The sequence below is a fragment of the Trypanosoma cruzi genome, genomic scaffold (genome assembly GCF_000209065.1).
Source record: "Trypanosoma cruzi strain CL Brener 1047053517127 genomic scaffold, whole genome shotgun sequence".
Taxonomy (NCBI): domain Eukaryota; phylum Euglenozoa; class Kinetoplastea; order Trypanosomatida; family Trypanosomatidae; genus Trypanosoma; species Trypanosoma cruzi.
This window is the reverse complement of record NW_001849549.1, coordinates 77410-88417: the sequence shown is the minus strand read 5'-3', so window position 1 is coordinate 88417 and position 11008 is coordinate 77410. Positions and strand designations below refer to the sequence as shown.

Sequence of the window (11008 nt, the reverse complement as noted above, 5' to 3'; positions counted from 1 at the left end):
GAAGCGAGGGTCATTAGGGGAACGTTTCTCCAAAGATACCCATTTCTTGGATACAAAAACTCTTCCTTGCAAGATGTCACTGACGGAGGCGATGGTGGATCGGGCGTTTTCTCCTTCCAACAGGTTTTTACATGCGGTTGCTCGCTGCGACCCCGCGTTGCGCTCATCGCTTGAGGTTATGGAAAGAATTAAGCGGCATGCGCTGCTTGACCCGGTGTTTCAGGCTGCAGTAGAAGAGGCACATGCGTGGGAGGAGACGTCTATACAGAAACATCTTCAAAATGGCGGCGTCAGTGCAAAAGGCGAGACGCGCAAGCAACGTCGACTGCGGCGTGCCGAGGGCAGTGCCACCCCGATTCTTGGCGGTCCGCTTGCCAAACCACAACATGCGGCTGACATCCCATACTATTACGGTAATATTCGCAGTTTTGTGCCACCGCAAGGGCGGTACAACATGCCAGCGCCCCGTTTGTCGCGGGAAGAGGCTGCCCAATTGCGTAACCGAGAGCGCAAGCAGAAGAAATCACGAATGCGTTTCAGCCAGTAACAACCGCAGCTTCTGGAGTAAAAAAAAAAAAAAAGGAAGAAAAAGTGAATCTGTGAAAGAAACTCCGGAAAGTATATGGAATTTGCGGTTATCCTGAGTGACACACACACACGCGCATTACTCTATTCTACTTTACTCGGAGTTGTGTCTCTTTTTTTTCCTCTCTCTTTTTTCTTGTTTTTTTTTGGGGGGGAGGGGGAGAACTGCGGGGCGTTTTTGACCTTATTGAAGGACCAAAAACAGCGCCGTCATCTCTGCTTTCGCTGTGGTGTTACACATTAAGGAGGAAGGCTTACTTAACGTCACATAGATATCTATTATATTTATTTATACGCTTGGTCAAGAAGAGAGGTATGACCTCTAAAAAGGCTGCCAAAGAAAAGGATGAATACACTCCCCAAGAACGTTTGACAGCGGCCGCGCTTGAATATAAGAAGCTTGAGGGACACAATCAATCCAGCATTGAACGAATGTACGGTGCGCTGTCTTCCCCATTTAGGGTTTCCAACAAGCCCTGTGAGGTTCCTCGTGCGGCAGTTTTGCGGTGTTTTGAAGAAATTCTGGGGAAAACAAACAGCGGTGAGAATGGCAGCACTGATAACCTTACTGAAACCACAGTCGTTGGTCGCAGTATCAGTGGTGGTAATAATGCCGATGGGAGGGTTTTATTATCGTCAGACTCACGGTTTCCATCGGTGCATCGCTGCTATGATGCAGTTTTGCAGTATGAGTCATGCGTAGTAGAGAAGACACTTGCGCAGCATCACAGCCTTCTTGCAGAATTTGAAGCCCGTCAATTACAAGAGGTTGAATCGACCAATGAAGTGCCGAAAGCTGTCGCGAGTGGTGCATGAGTATGTGTGCCTGTGTGAGAGAAAAATGGTGAAGAAGAGATGGAAGGGGATACTTAAGGAGGAGAAACGATCAACAAATTGGATTGATTGATCCTGGGGCCAACATTTTCTCAAAAGAAAAGGAATGAAGAGGAACGAGAGGAGTCCTAATGTGCAGTGTCTCTAACATTTTATTTTATTTTACTTTTTTCTTTTTTTCTCCCTTTTTTTTGTTTTTATTATTAGTTTTACCCTTTGCCATTTCCCCGGAATGGCACCCAGAAAGAAGAATGCACCAAAGAAGGAGTTGACCGCAGAAGATATGCGGCGTCTTGGGATGTCGGAGGAAGATATCGCCCGCATTTTAGCCGAGCGCGGCAAGTCAGCCGAGGAGCGACGACAAGAACAAGAAGCCGCTGAGGCGCGACGCCGTGAGACGGAGCAGCGCCAAAAGCGTATGAAGGAGCTGGAGAAACAGAAGGAGGAACTTGTGCGTCTGGAAGGAGGCCCACGTGTTGCCATTCGTGACGAGGAGGATGCCGAATGGGAGCAGCTGGAAGAGACACTGACGGTGGAAAAGAAACGACGGCTGCGGGAGTGTGCAGAGAAGATGGTGCAGCAACGCTTTGCAGAGGCGCGTCGCAAGCGCGAAGCGGAAGCAGCGGCGTATCAAGAGACTCTTGGCCACCTCACACCGGAGGAGCGGGAGGCCTTCGTCGCTGCGCAGATCGCGGCGGAACACGCCCGCTCCGAGGCAGAGATGCAGGCGAAGGAACAGCAGCAAAAGCGTGAGGAGCGACGACTTGCACGGGAGCGGGCGGCACGGAGGGCGCAGCGACAGCGACGAAGACAGGACGGAGAAGAGGACGTGGATGAAGAAGATGCGGATGATATTGCCACGGTTGGCGGTGGCGCGAAGGCTTCTTACGAACGAATAAAATCAATCGATGAACTTTCCGCTGACCTTCACGACAAATACGACTAATCAATACAGAGATAAAGTGTGTAGGTGCACGCATATACCCGCGGAATGGCAGCAGCTGGCGCGAGAGAGAGGGAGTGAGAGGGAGTGAGAACAGGAGAGAATGCGAAAGCGCAAAAGAATGAGAAGGGGAAGAAGAGAGGGAGGAACAGATGCCGGCAATGATGGTCATGATGATAATATTAATAAACAAAAAAAAAAAGAAAGAAAGAAACGAAGGGAAGTTCTTATTGGTTTAACACGTGAAGTGAGCTGAGATGAGTTTACTAATATGTCACCGCTGCATCATTTGAAAGAGAGACGGGGATATATATACACACACACACACAGAATATCTCTCTCTTACCTTGTCTGTGTGTTTATGTGCGTACTCCCTTTTTTATGCCTATTTTTTCTCCTCTCCTTTTCAATTCATGTTTTTGTTGTTGGTTCTTGCGGGTGCATGCTCCCACCGCACATTGCTGCCTTTTATGTTCATCTCTTTCCCCTGCCAGTCTGTCTGTGATTACGGGAGTGGCCTCGCTTGCGAGAACGCATATCCCAGTCTGAGACTTGGCGGAAAAATTATTTTTCTGTGTAATTTTAAAGGGAAACTAACAAAATTATAAAATATTCAGGAGAGAGAGAGAGAGAGAGAGAGAGAGAGAGAGAGAGAGAGAGAGAGAGAGAGAGAGAGAGAGAGAGAGAGAGAGAGAGAGAGAGAAAAGAAGGAAATATAAACTATATTTGGGTAGAGACAAAGACAAAAAGTAACTAGGAATAGGACTTTGTTGTGTATCAATTTAATTCTAGAGCAAAAAGCACATACGTGTGGACAGAGAGGAAGGAAGGGAGGGGGGAAGAACAAATTAAGGAAGGGAAACAAAAGGTGCTTAAAAAAGGGAAGAACAACGTACAATATAGTGAAGAGAAGCCCATGGAGGGCGTCATTACGCCTTCTTCCAGTGACGGCAGCAGTGGCTGTGGTAACACGGCCACCGCCGCTGCCGAGGCATCCGCGACGGATGGTAATCCGGGCGGGAGATGCGTGTGGCGACATCCTCGTAAGAGTGGACGGGCGGGTGGCGATGTTCCGCCTGCCGCGATTCACCGCATCTCCCAGCCCCTGGCAATACACACTGCAAGGCCCAAATGTGGGGTCTCCAACCTGATCCACGGCGATACGAGACATTCACTCCATGTTGCATCGTCTCTGAATATGCACCCGCATGGCGTGTGTGGGCTTCCAATGCCGATTCTGGACGTCGTGTTTAATTTTCTTTCTGTGGATGACTTACGCACGGTGCTCGGCGTGTGTCGGTATTTTTACCGCGCCGTCAGCGAGTCGGACCGAACTGCATGGAAAACCGCCTGCTTCTCCATGTGGCATGGCAAGCAGGGTTTTGCGCGTGTGATGAAGACGTGGGCGGCGACAGAGGAGGCACATCGGCGGGAGGAACTTGAAATCATCGCCATGCAGCAGCAAATGTTGATTGGGACACACATGAACGACAGCACCGCCACAAACACCACCACCGGCAGCACCGGCAGCAACAACAATAACAATAACAACAGAATTGCGACAGTAACAAATGAATGGGTGATGTTTAAATTAGGAGAAACCGAAAGAGACGAGGGGGATAAAAATCATCAGGAACGGCACTCGCAGGAGCATCAACAACTGTTCATGCCATCATATTGGACTGGGCGTGGCGGGAAGAGCGGGCCCGCCTCGCTCGCCACAACACCAAGTGATATTGACAGTGTTTTCATAGGGGCAAGAAGTGCGCCGCAACAACTGTGGGATCGAGTTTCACTTCGGAGTACACCGACATACGATGCGATCATGAGCACGGTAAACTCGCCCCATCTACGAGCGTCGTTGATATCCCCATTGCGGCGCAGCGTCTCGTCTATATCATCCGTTGAGAGTGGAACCGATCAAATGTTCAGGACAAAGAAGAAACTGTACTGGTGGCAAATGGCACCCGAGCGGCGCCAACAGCAGTTATATTGCATGCAGCAAAAACTCCACCGACGGCGATTAAGGTTGGAGCTGCGAAATCAGCGCCGGCAGCGTCATGAGGATTCCTGCGACCTGCTGCTTGACGAGGATGAGGAAGAGACGGACACAAGTCGTGTCTTTTTGACAGAACGCATCACTGCTCATCAGAAGAAAGTTTTGATGGGTACTTTCAATTCGCCCCAAAGCCATGAGAGCGGCAGCAGTAACAGCGACCAACCGTCGCTTTTCTCGCTTCCTTCCGCACTTGCGGTGACGGCGACAGCGAGAGGATTGCGCTGCACAGGGAAATCGCGAGGAGGGGTTCTGTTGGCGGCGAACACCGATCAACAGAGATTGATGCATACCACCGACGAGACAAAAGAAGGGGAAAAAGAAGGTTCTGAGGAGGATGCAGATGTCTCGGATGACGGGCTTGGCGATTGCGACAACGACAGCGAGGCCGATGGGAAGCATGACAGCAATCCATATCAGGAGTTTGAGGAGGATATGGCCCTAACACACTCTCTAAGCGTGCTGCAGCATGCCCAACAAAAGGCGATGCGTCTCATTTCTGAGGGGAATAAGAGGAGGCAGGAAGGGAACGAATTTGAAAACGATGAGGAAGACATGCAATTACCGGTTTCGTGGAAATTTGCATACTACATGTCACTTCGTGACGCGCGACGCCAGAAGATTACGATGCAAGAGCTCATAGAAGACAAATGGTATGTGTGCTTTCGCGCCACGGGAAAAACACATCCTGCGACGTTTACGGCAAAACGTACCTTAATCATCTACCCTGCCCTGAACAGCTCAAACAACACGAACATGAATATTCAGGCCGGTGGGGATGTGGAAAATGACGCTGCAATGCCTCCTCTCTTATATCACCTACTGAAGGGTGGTTCCGAACTTGTGGTACACAACTTTCCCCCGCTGAAGGTGTACCGTCGGTCAGCTTTGACATCGGCTACTGCTTGTAATAAAGGGGGTGTTGCTCATGGCAGCATCACAACTAACGTTTCTGTTCCTGCTGTCCCAACGTGGCGTTCAGCCGCCGGTGATAATTCCAGAAATCAAACGGCGGCAGAACGTGCGTTCATTGCCGAGCCGGATGCCTCGCTACACCGCCTCAGGGCCCAGGAGGAAAAACACATACCTCCAGGTGGAGAGGATGAGGAAGAAATCTATACAGAAGCCGTGTTTAGGCCGGCAGAAGACGACACTCCTGGCACGGACTGGGGGTGGGTAATACAAAACTACTTTGTAAAGATATTCTCCGTGGACACACATATCCCAGTGTATATTCAGCGACTGCGGCGCACATGTGCGCCGCGGCCCCCCTGATTGTGGCTACACACACTATCCTGATTTTGGGTCAGTGCCCATGTGCGGCTGAGGGTAGGTTCTGGCTTGTATGCAACTGTTTTAGATGTTTCTTCTTTTATTATTATTGTTTTACACGGGTGGAATGCCAGGGGGGGAGGAGGTGGGGGGAAAGATGTTTATTGCTCTTTTTGATACTTTGTCGCAAAGTTCCCTTCTTCATTTTTTTTTTAGGATTTTTTTTTTTTGAGTTTGAACTGTTTTTATTTATTTATTTATTTATTTTCTTTTTTTTTTTTTTTCCTCTTTCTTTGTTACTGCGCAAAAACCTTTTATTTTTGTACTGCTGGTAGTACGGCGACTGAATTCTTGTATTCATGCAACCCTTTTTTTACCTCTTGTCTGTTCTTTTATGCACATGCAAGCACGACCTTATTCATTTCCGAGGTCGTTTGGTTGTATTCTTCTTTCGTTGTTGCTCCTCCCCTCCCCTCCCCTCCCCTCCTCTGTTGCTTTCTGCTCACTCCCTCTTGTAAACTGCCGAATTCTGATTTTCTTTCTTCTGTTTTTTAAGCGTTAATGTTTTTTTTTTGTGTGTGTGAGATTTCATGTGGCCATCTAGTGGAATGATAATTTAAAAAAAAAAAAAGGAATTTACGGGAGTGTGAGTGAGTCACGGCGATGCAGCAGGTTGGGGATGGTGCGTATGTATATTTATATGTATGTATGTATGTATGTATGTATGTATGTGTGTGTGTGTGTGTGTGTGTGTGTGTGTGTGTGTGTGTGTGTGTGTGTGTGTGTGTGTGTGTGTGTGTGTAAATAAAGTCGTACAGCATGAGAAGAAGATGGAAGGGATGGGGGGAAAACGAACAAAACAGGAAGTTTTCAGCAGCATCTTACTTGTGCAGATGTATGTAAATACATATGTGTACGTCTGTGTGTCTTTTATGAGGGGGAGAGGGGAGGGTGTATGGGGGTGTGGGGTATTTGTTATGTCTTTGAAAGAAGCGGAAGGAGAAATTAAACGAACGCCTCTCTTCTTTACTTTTTTTTTTCTTTATAATAATAATTAATTAATAATAATAATAATAAAGAAAAGAGAGTGAGAGGGACTAATAGAAGTAAGGCAAAGCAAACAGCCTTTTTTTATTGTACTTATTTGTCTGTCTGTCTGTCTGTATGTCTGTGTGTGTGTGTGTGTGTGTGTGTCCATTTCCTTTGGTTGGTGTATATTTGTTGTGGTTGCATGACTGATATTCATTTCAGTGAAAGTCAATTTTAGTTCTTTTTTGTTGTTTTTCTCTTCTCCCCCCTCTTGTTTTTCGTTTTTTTCTTTTTGTTGCGATGCGACAAGTTGTCATTGCCGGCCGCTAAGGAAGAAGTGAGTGATTGTTTGAGTGAGTGTGCGTGTGTGCTTTTATGCACGACTTTGGGCGGACGGAGCGGCAAACGGAAGCCGGGGAAGATTTGAAGCACCTACAAGAGCCATTGGCCACGTCGGCATCTGTGATGCCAATAAATGCCTCCTTTACTGCTGTGGGTGGTGGTACTTCCACTTCTCCCACACCGTGTCTCATGAGTCAATTTCTGCATTTTTTAGGGGACTGTTACAATCACATTGACGCCCCACTGGATTCTGCGCTTCAACAGAGCGTGGAACTCGCACGGTTTGTTGAATCTACCCAGTGCCAAGATTTTCTCCCACGGCAGCAGCAACAAGTACGATGGGGGCTCTGGGAGTTGCTGCGGGATGAGAAGGCAAGAGAGGTGAGTCTCTTGGAAATGGAAAAACAGGTACGCCTGTATGGAGGGTCAACACGCCTGGGAAGAAAACGGGAATTTGGTTCCTATGTGAATCCAAGCCGAGAGGCGTTAGGGAACGTTGTAGGAAGTAGCGGGGGTCTTGGTCAGGGCGGTGTGGTGAATGTGGTTTTTGGCTCAGCGTGGCATGAATTGAACGAGGTGGATGAAGACGCTCTTCTTGAGACGTTACGGACTCGTGGGCGGTATCATGCACGTCTCCCACGGCACGCCAGTCATTGCCAGCGACGCATTGGTTGCAGAAAGAACTCCTCCTCCTCACAGTCGTCATCGGCATCCCAGTTGACGTCCTCCCTTCCACCTCGCCCAAATGACTCTCGTTTTATGACCGTCATGGGAGTTATGAAGAACAACACACCACAGACGGAATCGTCCAGTGGCTCCAATACTTTTGCTGAGGTGAATATGATGCAGTCCGATGACCCATGCGTCGTTCTTGGCACCGTGGAGACCCTCACACCTGGATGCTCCCTTTGCATCGCGCAAGGCCTCATTCAAGGCTGTTGGGTGAGTTTGCATCTCTTGCAGTTAGTGAATGTGGTGAGCACTGCCCATCTCTGCGCCGCTCCACTACTCGTGCCGAACGAAGCCTTATCCACATCACCACAAGAAGCTCTATGCGTCGGGTACCATGTTGCGCAGCAACAATTAAAAGTGGCTGTGGGGTTTCTTTTTTCTGTTTCTGCTTCAACGTCTGCATCCATACAGTCGACATCTGCTATACAGCGAGAGCAAGCAAAAAATTCTACGGTAGATGATGAAAAGAAACATCATGCTAAAGTTGTAAGGGTTATGGAGTTGCTGGCAAGGCAGGGTCTTGACGTCTGTGTCCATCTTCTGGCGGCACTACGGCTTCTGGAACCAGAAAACGCGTATGTAGTCCTCCTGCACGCCGCTGTACTATCCTTTTGTGACCGAAACGGTGTTCACAAGGCCAAGCAGCTTTTGCGTCGCTTTATAGCATCATCCCCAGTATTTTCCGAGAGAAAAACAATGGAGAAAGGAGATTTTGATATGTATGATATGTGGCTTCAATTTGAGGCTGCATTAGGGGAGGAAGATGTTATGAGGTCAGACAGCGAACGGATAATGTTGCTGCTGGAGCAAGTGGTGACGGGTATTCTTTTTTCAGTATTTCTTGAGCTGCTGGAGATGAAGGAACGGCCACTAGTGATCATGCGTATTCCATATGCAAGCGGGGACGACACAATAGCAAAAAAAACGGTGGAATCGTCAATTGCGATGTGCCTTCGGGCTCGTGACGTCCTTGACAAAATTGTGCAGCCGCGTCTATTCAAGTTGTGCGACGCCGCTGATGGCGCTATTGGCACCCGTGCACGCCAATCGCAGTCACTCTGTTGGCTACTGCGCGGAACTCTATGTCACATTCTTACTGCGCTCTCTCTAGCGCCTGGAACGGCTTCTATGTTTTCTCACACGTACGCTGCGGATGAAGCGTTGGCATGTACACGTGAAGCAGTGAAGCGAAGTGATGCGGCACGGGAATTTGTGGGTCACCCACTTGCTCCCGCGTGGGTAGAACAAATGCTCAATGGGCCTAATAAGGGAGAAGGAAGGGGAGAGGCAACGCATGGGGGGAACAACGCACCTTTCCTTCATGCGGAGGAAATCGGTGGGGACACCTTTTACGAGTGGCGTCTGCGCGTGGAAGGGGACGCTGGTGCAGCTAACACGAAGAAGGAAGCGAATGAAATTTGCAGTGTTTATGCTCACAGTGTGGATGACGCTGATAATAATGAGGATAATGATAATGGTGGCGTTGACGTGCTCCCAGCGCATGAGCGTGTAACAGATGTCGCTCTTCTGCCGCCGCCGGCAATGCGGTTGTGGTTTGTACTGGCGCAGACACTCTTCCGTAGCACCTCGGCGGACCTTGTCATTGCTCGCTCTCGTGACAGCGATGGTGCCGAAAAGAGAGATGGGGACACTTGCAGGGAGAGCCTGGAGGCTTCCGCAGTGCCCTCTATGTGCCAAACCGGCGCCACCTTGGCGAGTCACACGGGGGACGTCGCATCACTTGCCCCGCAGCACAGAAAAATGAAGTCCAAGAAGGGCCTCGCGGCACAGCGGGCGGTCATGGCAGAGCGGGAAAACGTCAGGAAAGTAATGGAGGCACGTCGTCTCACGGAGCAGTCGCCACTCGGTTTTTGGTGGCGCTGGCAGGAGGCGATGACGCATTACTGCCTGTTGTCTGTGAAAACAGACACGACGCAAACATCGTTGTTGAGGCGTTATCGTCACCTGTTGACTTCCGTCGCCGGGGAAGGAGCCACGCTGACGACCTTCATGCGTGCCCTCGCGATAACACACCCAATTTTGCCCAGCGAGAGCTGGACGTTTGTGGCGACCCATTTTTTCCCCTACTCATTGCTGCCATCCAAGCAGACGCCGATGCGGGAGGAGGGAAGCAAACATGCCGGGCCTTCACTGGAAATCGTTGACGTGAGGCTGCGGGAGGCGTGGCAGTGCTACGAACTTCAGTGTGTGCAGCCCGCCATTGCAGCAACGACGGTGCCGACAGACGAAGAAAACACACGCCACACCACAACGTCGTCTGCGGTGCAACCAAACGACGATCGTCCCTTTCAGCAGCGGACCAAACAAGAAGTTTCAGTTAAAGCGGCGACTCTGCCGCGTCCTACGAGGGGCATGGCACAGCTGACGAATGCGATTGCCAAACCAACTTCTTTGCAAACGTCATCGCTGTCGCAGCTCAAAACAACTGAGGAACCACAGCTTGCAGTCCTTCCCGCGGCAACGACAACAGCGAAGGCTCTAGGAATGGCTTTGACACTTTGCCGCAAGAAGCAGCAGAAAGAAAACAACAACAACAACAAAAAAAAAACAACAGGGATCGTGAAGGGGGAAGCAACTAGCATGTAGAAATGGGGAGAAGCAAAAAAGTGAAGAAAACAACACAGAAACACACAGAGAGAGAGAAAGAAAGAGAGAGAGAGAGAAAAATTGGCAAAAGAAATCCTTTTTAAATGAATTTCGTTGCCGTTATTCTTATTTATTGATTGATGTGTCTTTTACTTTTTTTTCTTTTTTTTTTTTATTTTTGTCGTTAAATTTTTTTTTTTTTTTTTTTCTTCCCACCCCACCCCTATTTTTGCACTCTTTTATTTATTAAGTTGCATTGTTACCATTTAATGAATAAAGTTACATATATGTATATATACACATGTGTGTGTGTAAATATTAAAATATATATGCTCACAGTTGATGTATTTATTTGTGCGTGGTGAGGTTGACAACCCCTTCAAGTCATACAAACACACAGACACGCATACATATATATATATATATATGCTGCGGAAGCATGGACGAGAGGGTAAATGCACATGTTCTTTGCGTCTTCTTCACCGACATGTCACTTTCCTGTCCCTCTTTTGTCTTCCGCGTATGTATCTACACCTGCAAGAAGGAGCCAATGAAGGGAGGTGAGCAATGACTTGCATGCGGAAGTTTGCATGGGAGGGGGGGGGGGG

General features: G+C 48.9%; 5 protein-coding genes across 5 annotated transcripts, besides 15 other annotated features; all 5 read left to right on the top strand.

Annotated features, from left to right (window-relative positions):
- On the top strand, positions 1 to 547 carry Tc00.1047053511459.70 (hypothetical protein, conserved; the record flags this gene model as incomplete). The annotated part of the gene is made up of 1 exon (XM_801507.1): positions 1 to 547. A coding segment is annotated over one exon (547 nt), but the record flags the coding sequence as incomplete, so codon positions are not given.
- Positions 1 to 11008: a sequence feature (heterozygous, non-Esmeraldo-like haplotype).
- On the top strand, positions 901 to 1401 carry Tc00.1047053511459.60 (hypothetical protein, conserved; the record flags this gene model as incomplete). Its single annotated transcript, XM_801506.1, has 1 exon — positions 901 to 1401. One exon carries the CDS (start codon positions 901 to 903, stop codon positions 1399 to 1401), a length of 501 nt encoding a protein of 166 aa, XP_806599.1.
- Positions 1570 to 1630: a sequence feature (A-rich).
- On the top strand, positions 1652 to 2365 carry Tc00.1047053511459.50 (hypothetical protein, conserved; the record flags this gene model as incomplete). Its single annotated transcript, XM_801505.1, has 1 exon — positions 1652 to 2365. The coding sequence occupies one exon, from the start codon at positions 1652 to 1654 to the stop codon at positions 2363 to 2365; it is 714 nt and encodes a 237-aa protein (XP_806598.1).
- Positions 2428 to 2515: a sequence feature (CT-rich).
- Positions 2547 to 2586: a sequence feature (CT-rich).
- Positions 2980 to 3065: a microsatellite.
- Positions 3279 to 5693, top strand: Tc00.1047053511459.40 (hypothetical protein, conserved; the record flags this gene model as incomplete). The annotated part of the gene is made up of 1 exon (XM_801504.1): positions 3279 to 5693. One exon carries the CDS (start codon positions 3279 to 3281, stop codon positions 5691 to 5693), a length of 2415 nt encoding a protein of 804 aa, XP_806597.1.
- Positions 3849 to 3933: a microsatellite.
- Positions 5933 to 5985: a sequence feature (A-rich).
- Positions 6153 to 6180: a microsatellite.
- Positions 6373 to 6492: a microsatellite.
- Positions 6735 to 6767: a microsatellite.
- Positions 6836 to 6884: a microsatellite.
- Positions 7095 to 10400, top strand: Tc00.1047053511459.20 (hypothetical protein, conserved; the record flags this gene model as incomplete). The annotated part of the gene is made up of 1 exon (XM_801503.1): positions 7095 to 10400. The coding sequence occupies one exon, from the start codon at positions 7095 to 7097 to the stop codon at positions 10398 to 10400; it is 3306 nt and encodes a 1101-aa protein (XP_806596.1).
- Positions 10447 to 10477: a microsatellite.
- Positions 10554 to 10611: a microsatellite.
- Positions 10681 to 10731: a microsatellite.
- Positions 10786 to 10830: a microsatellite.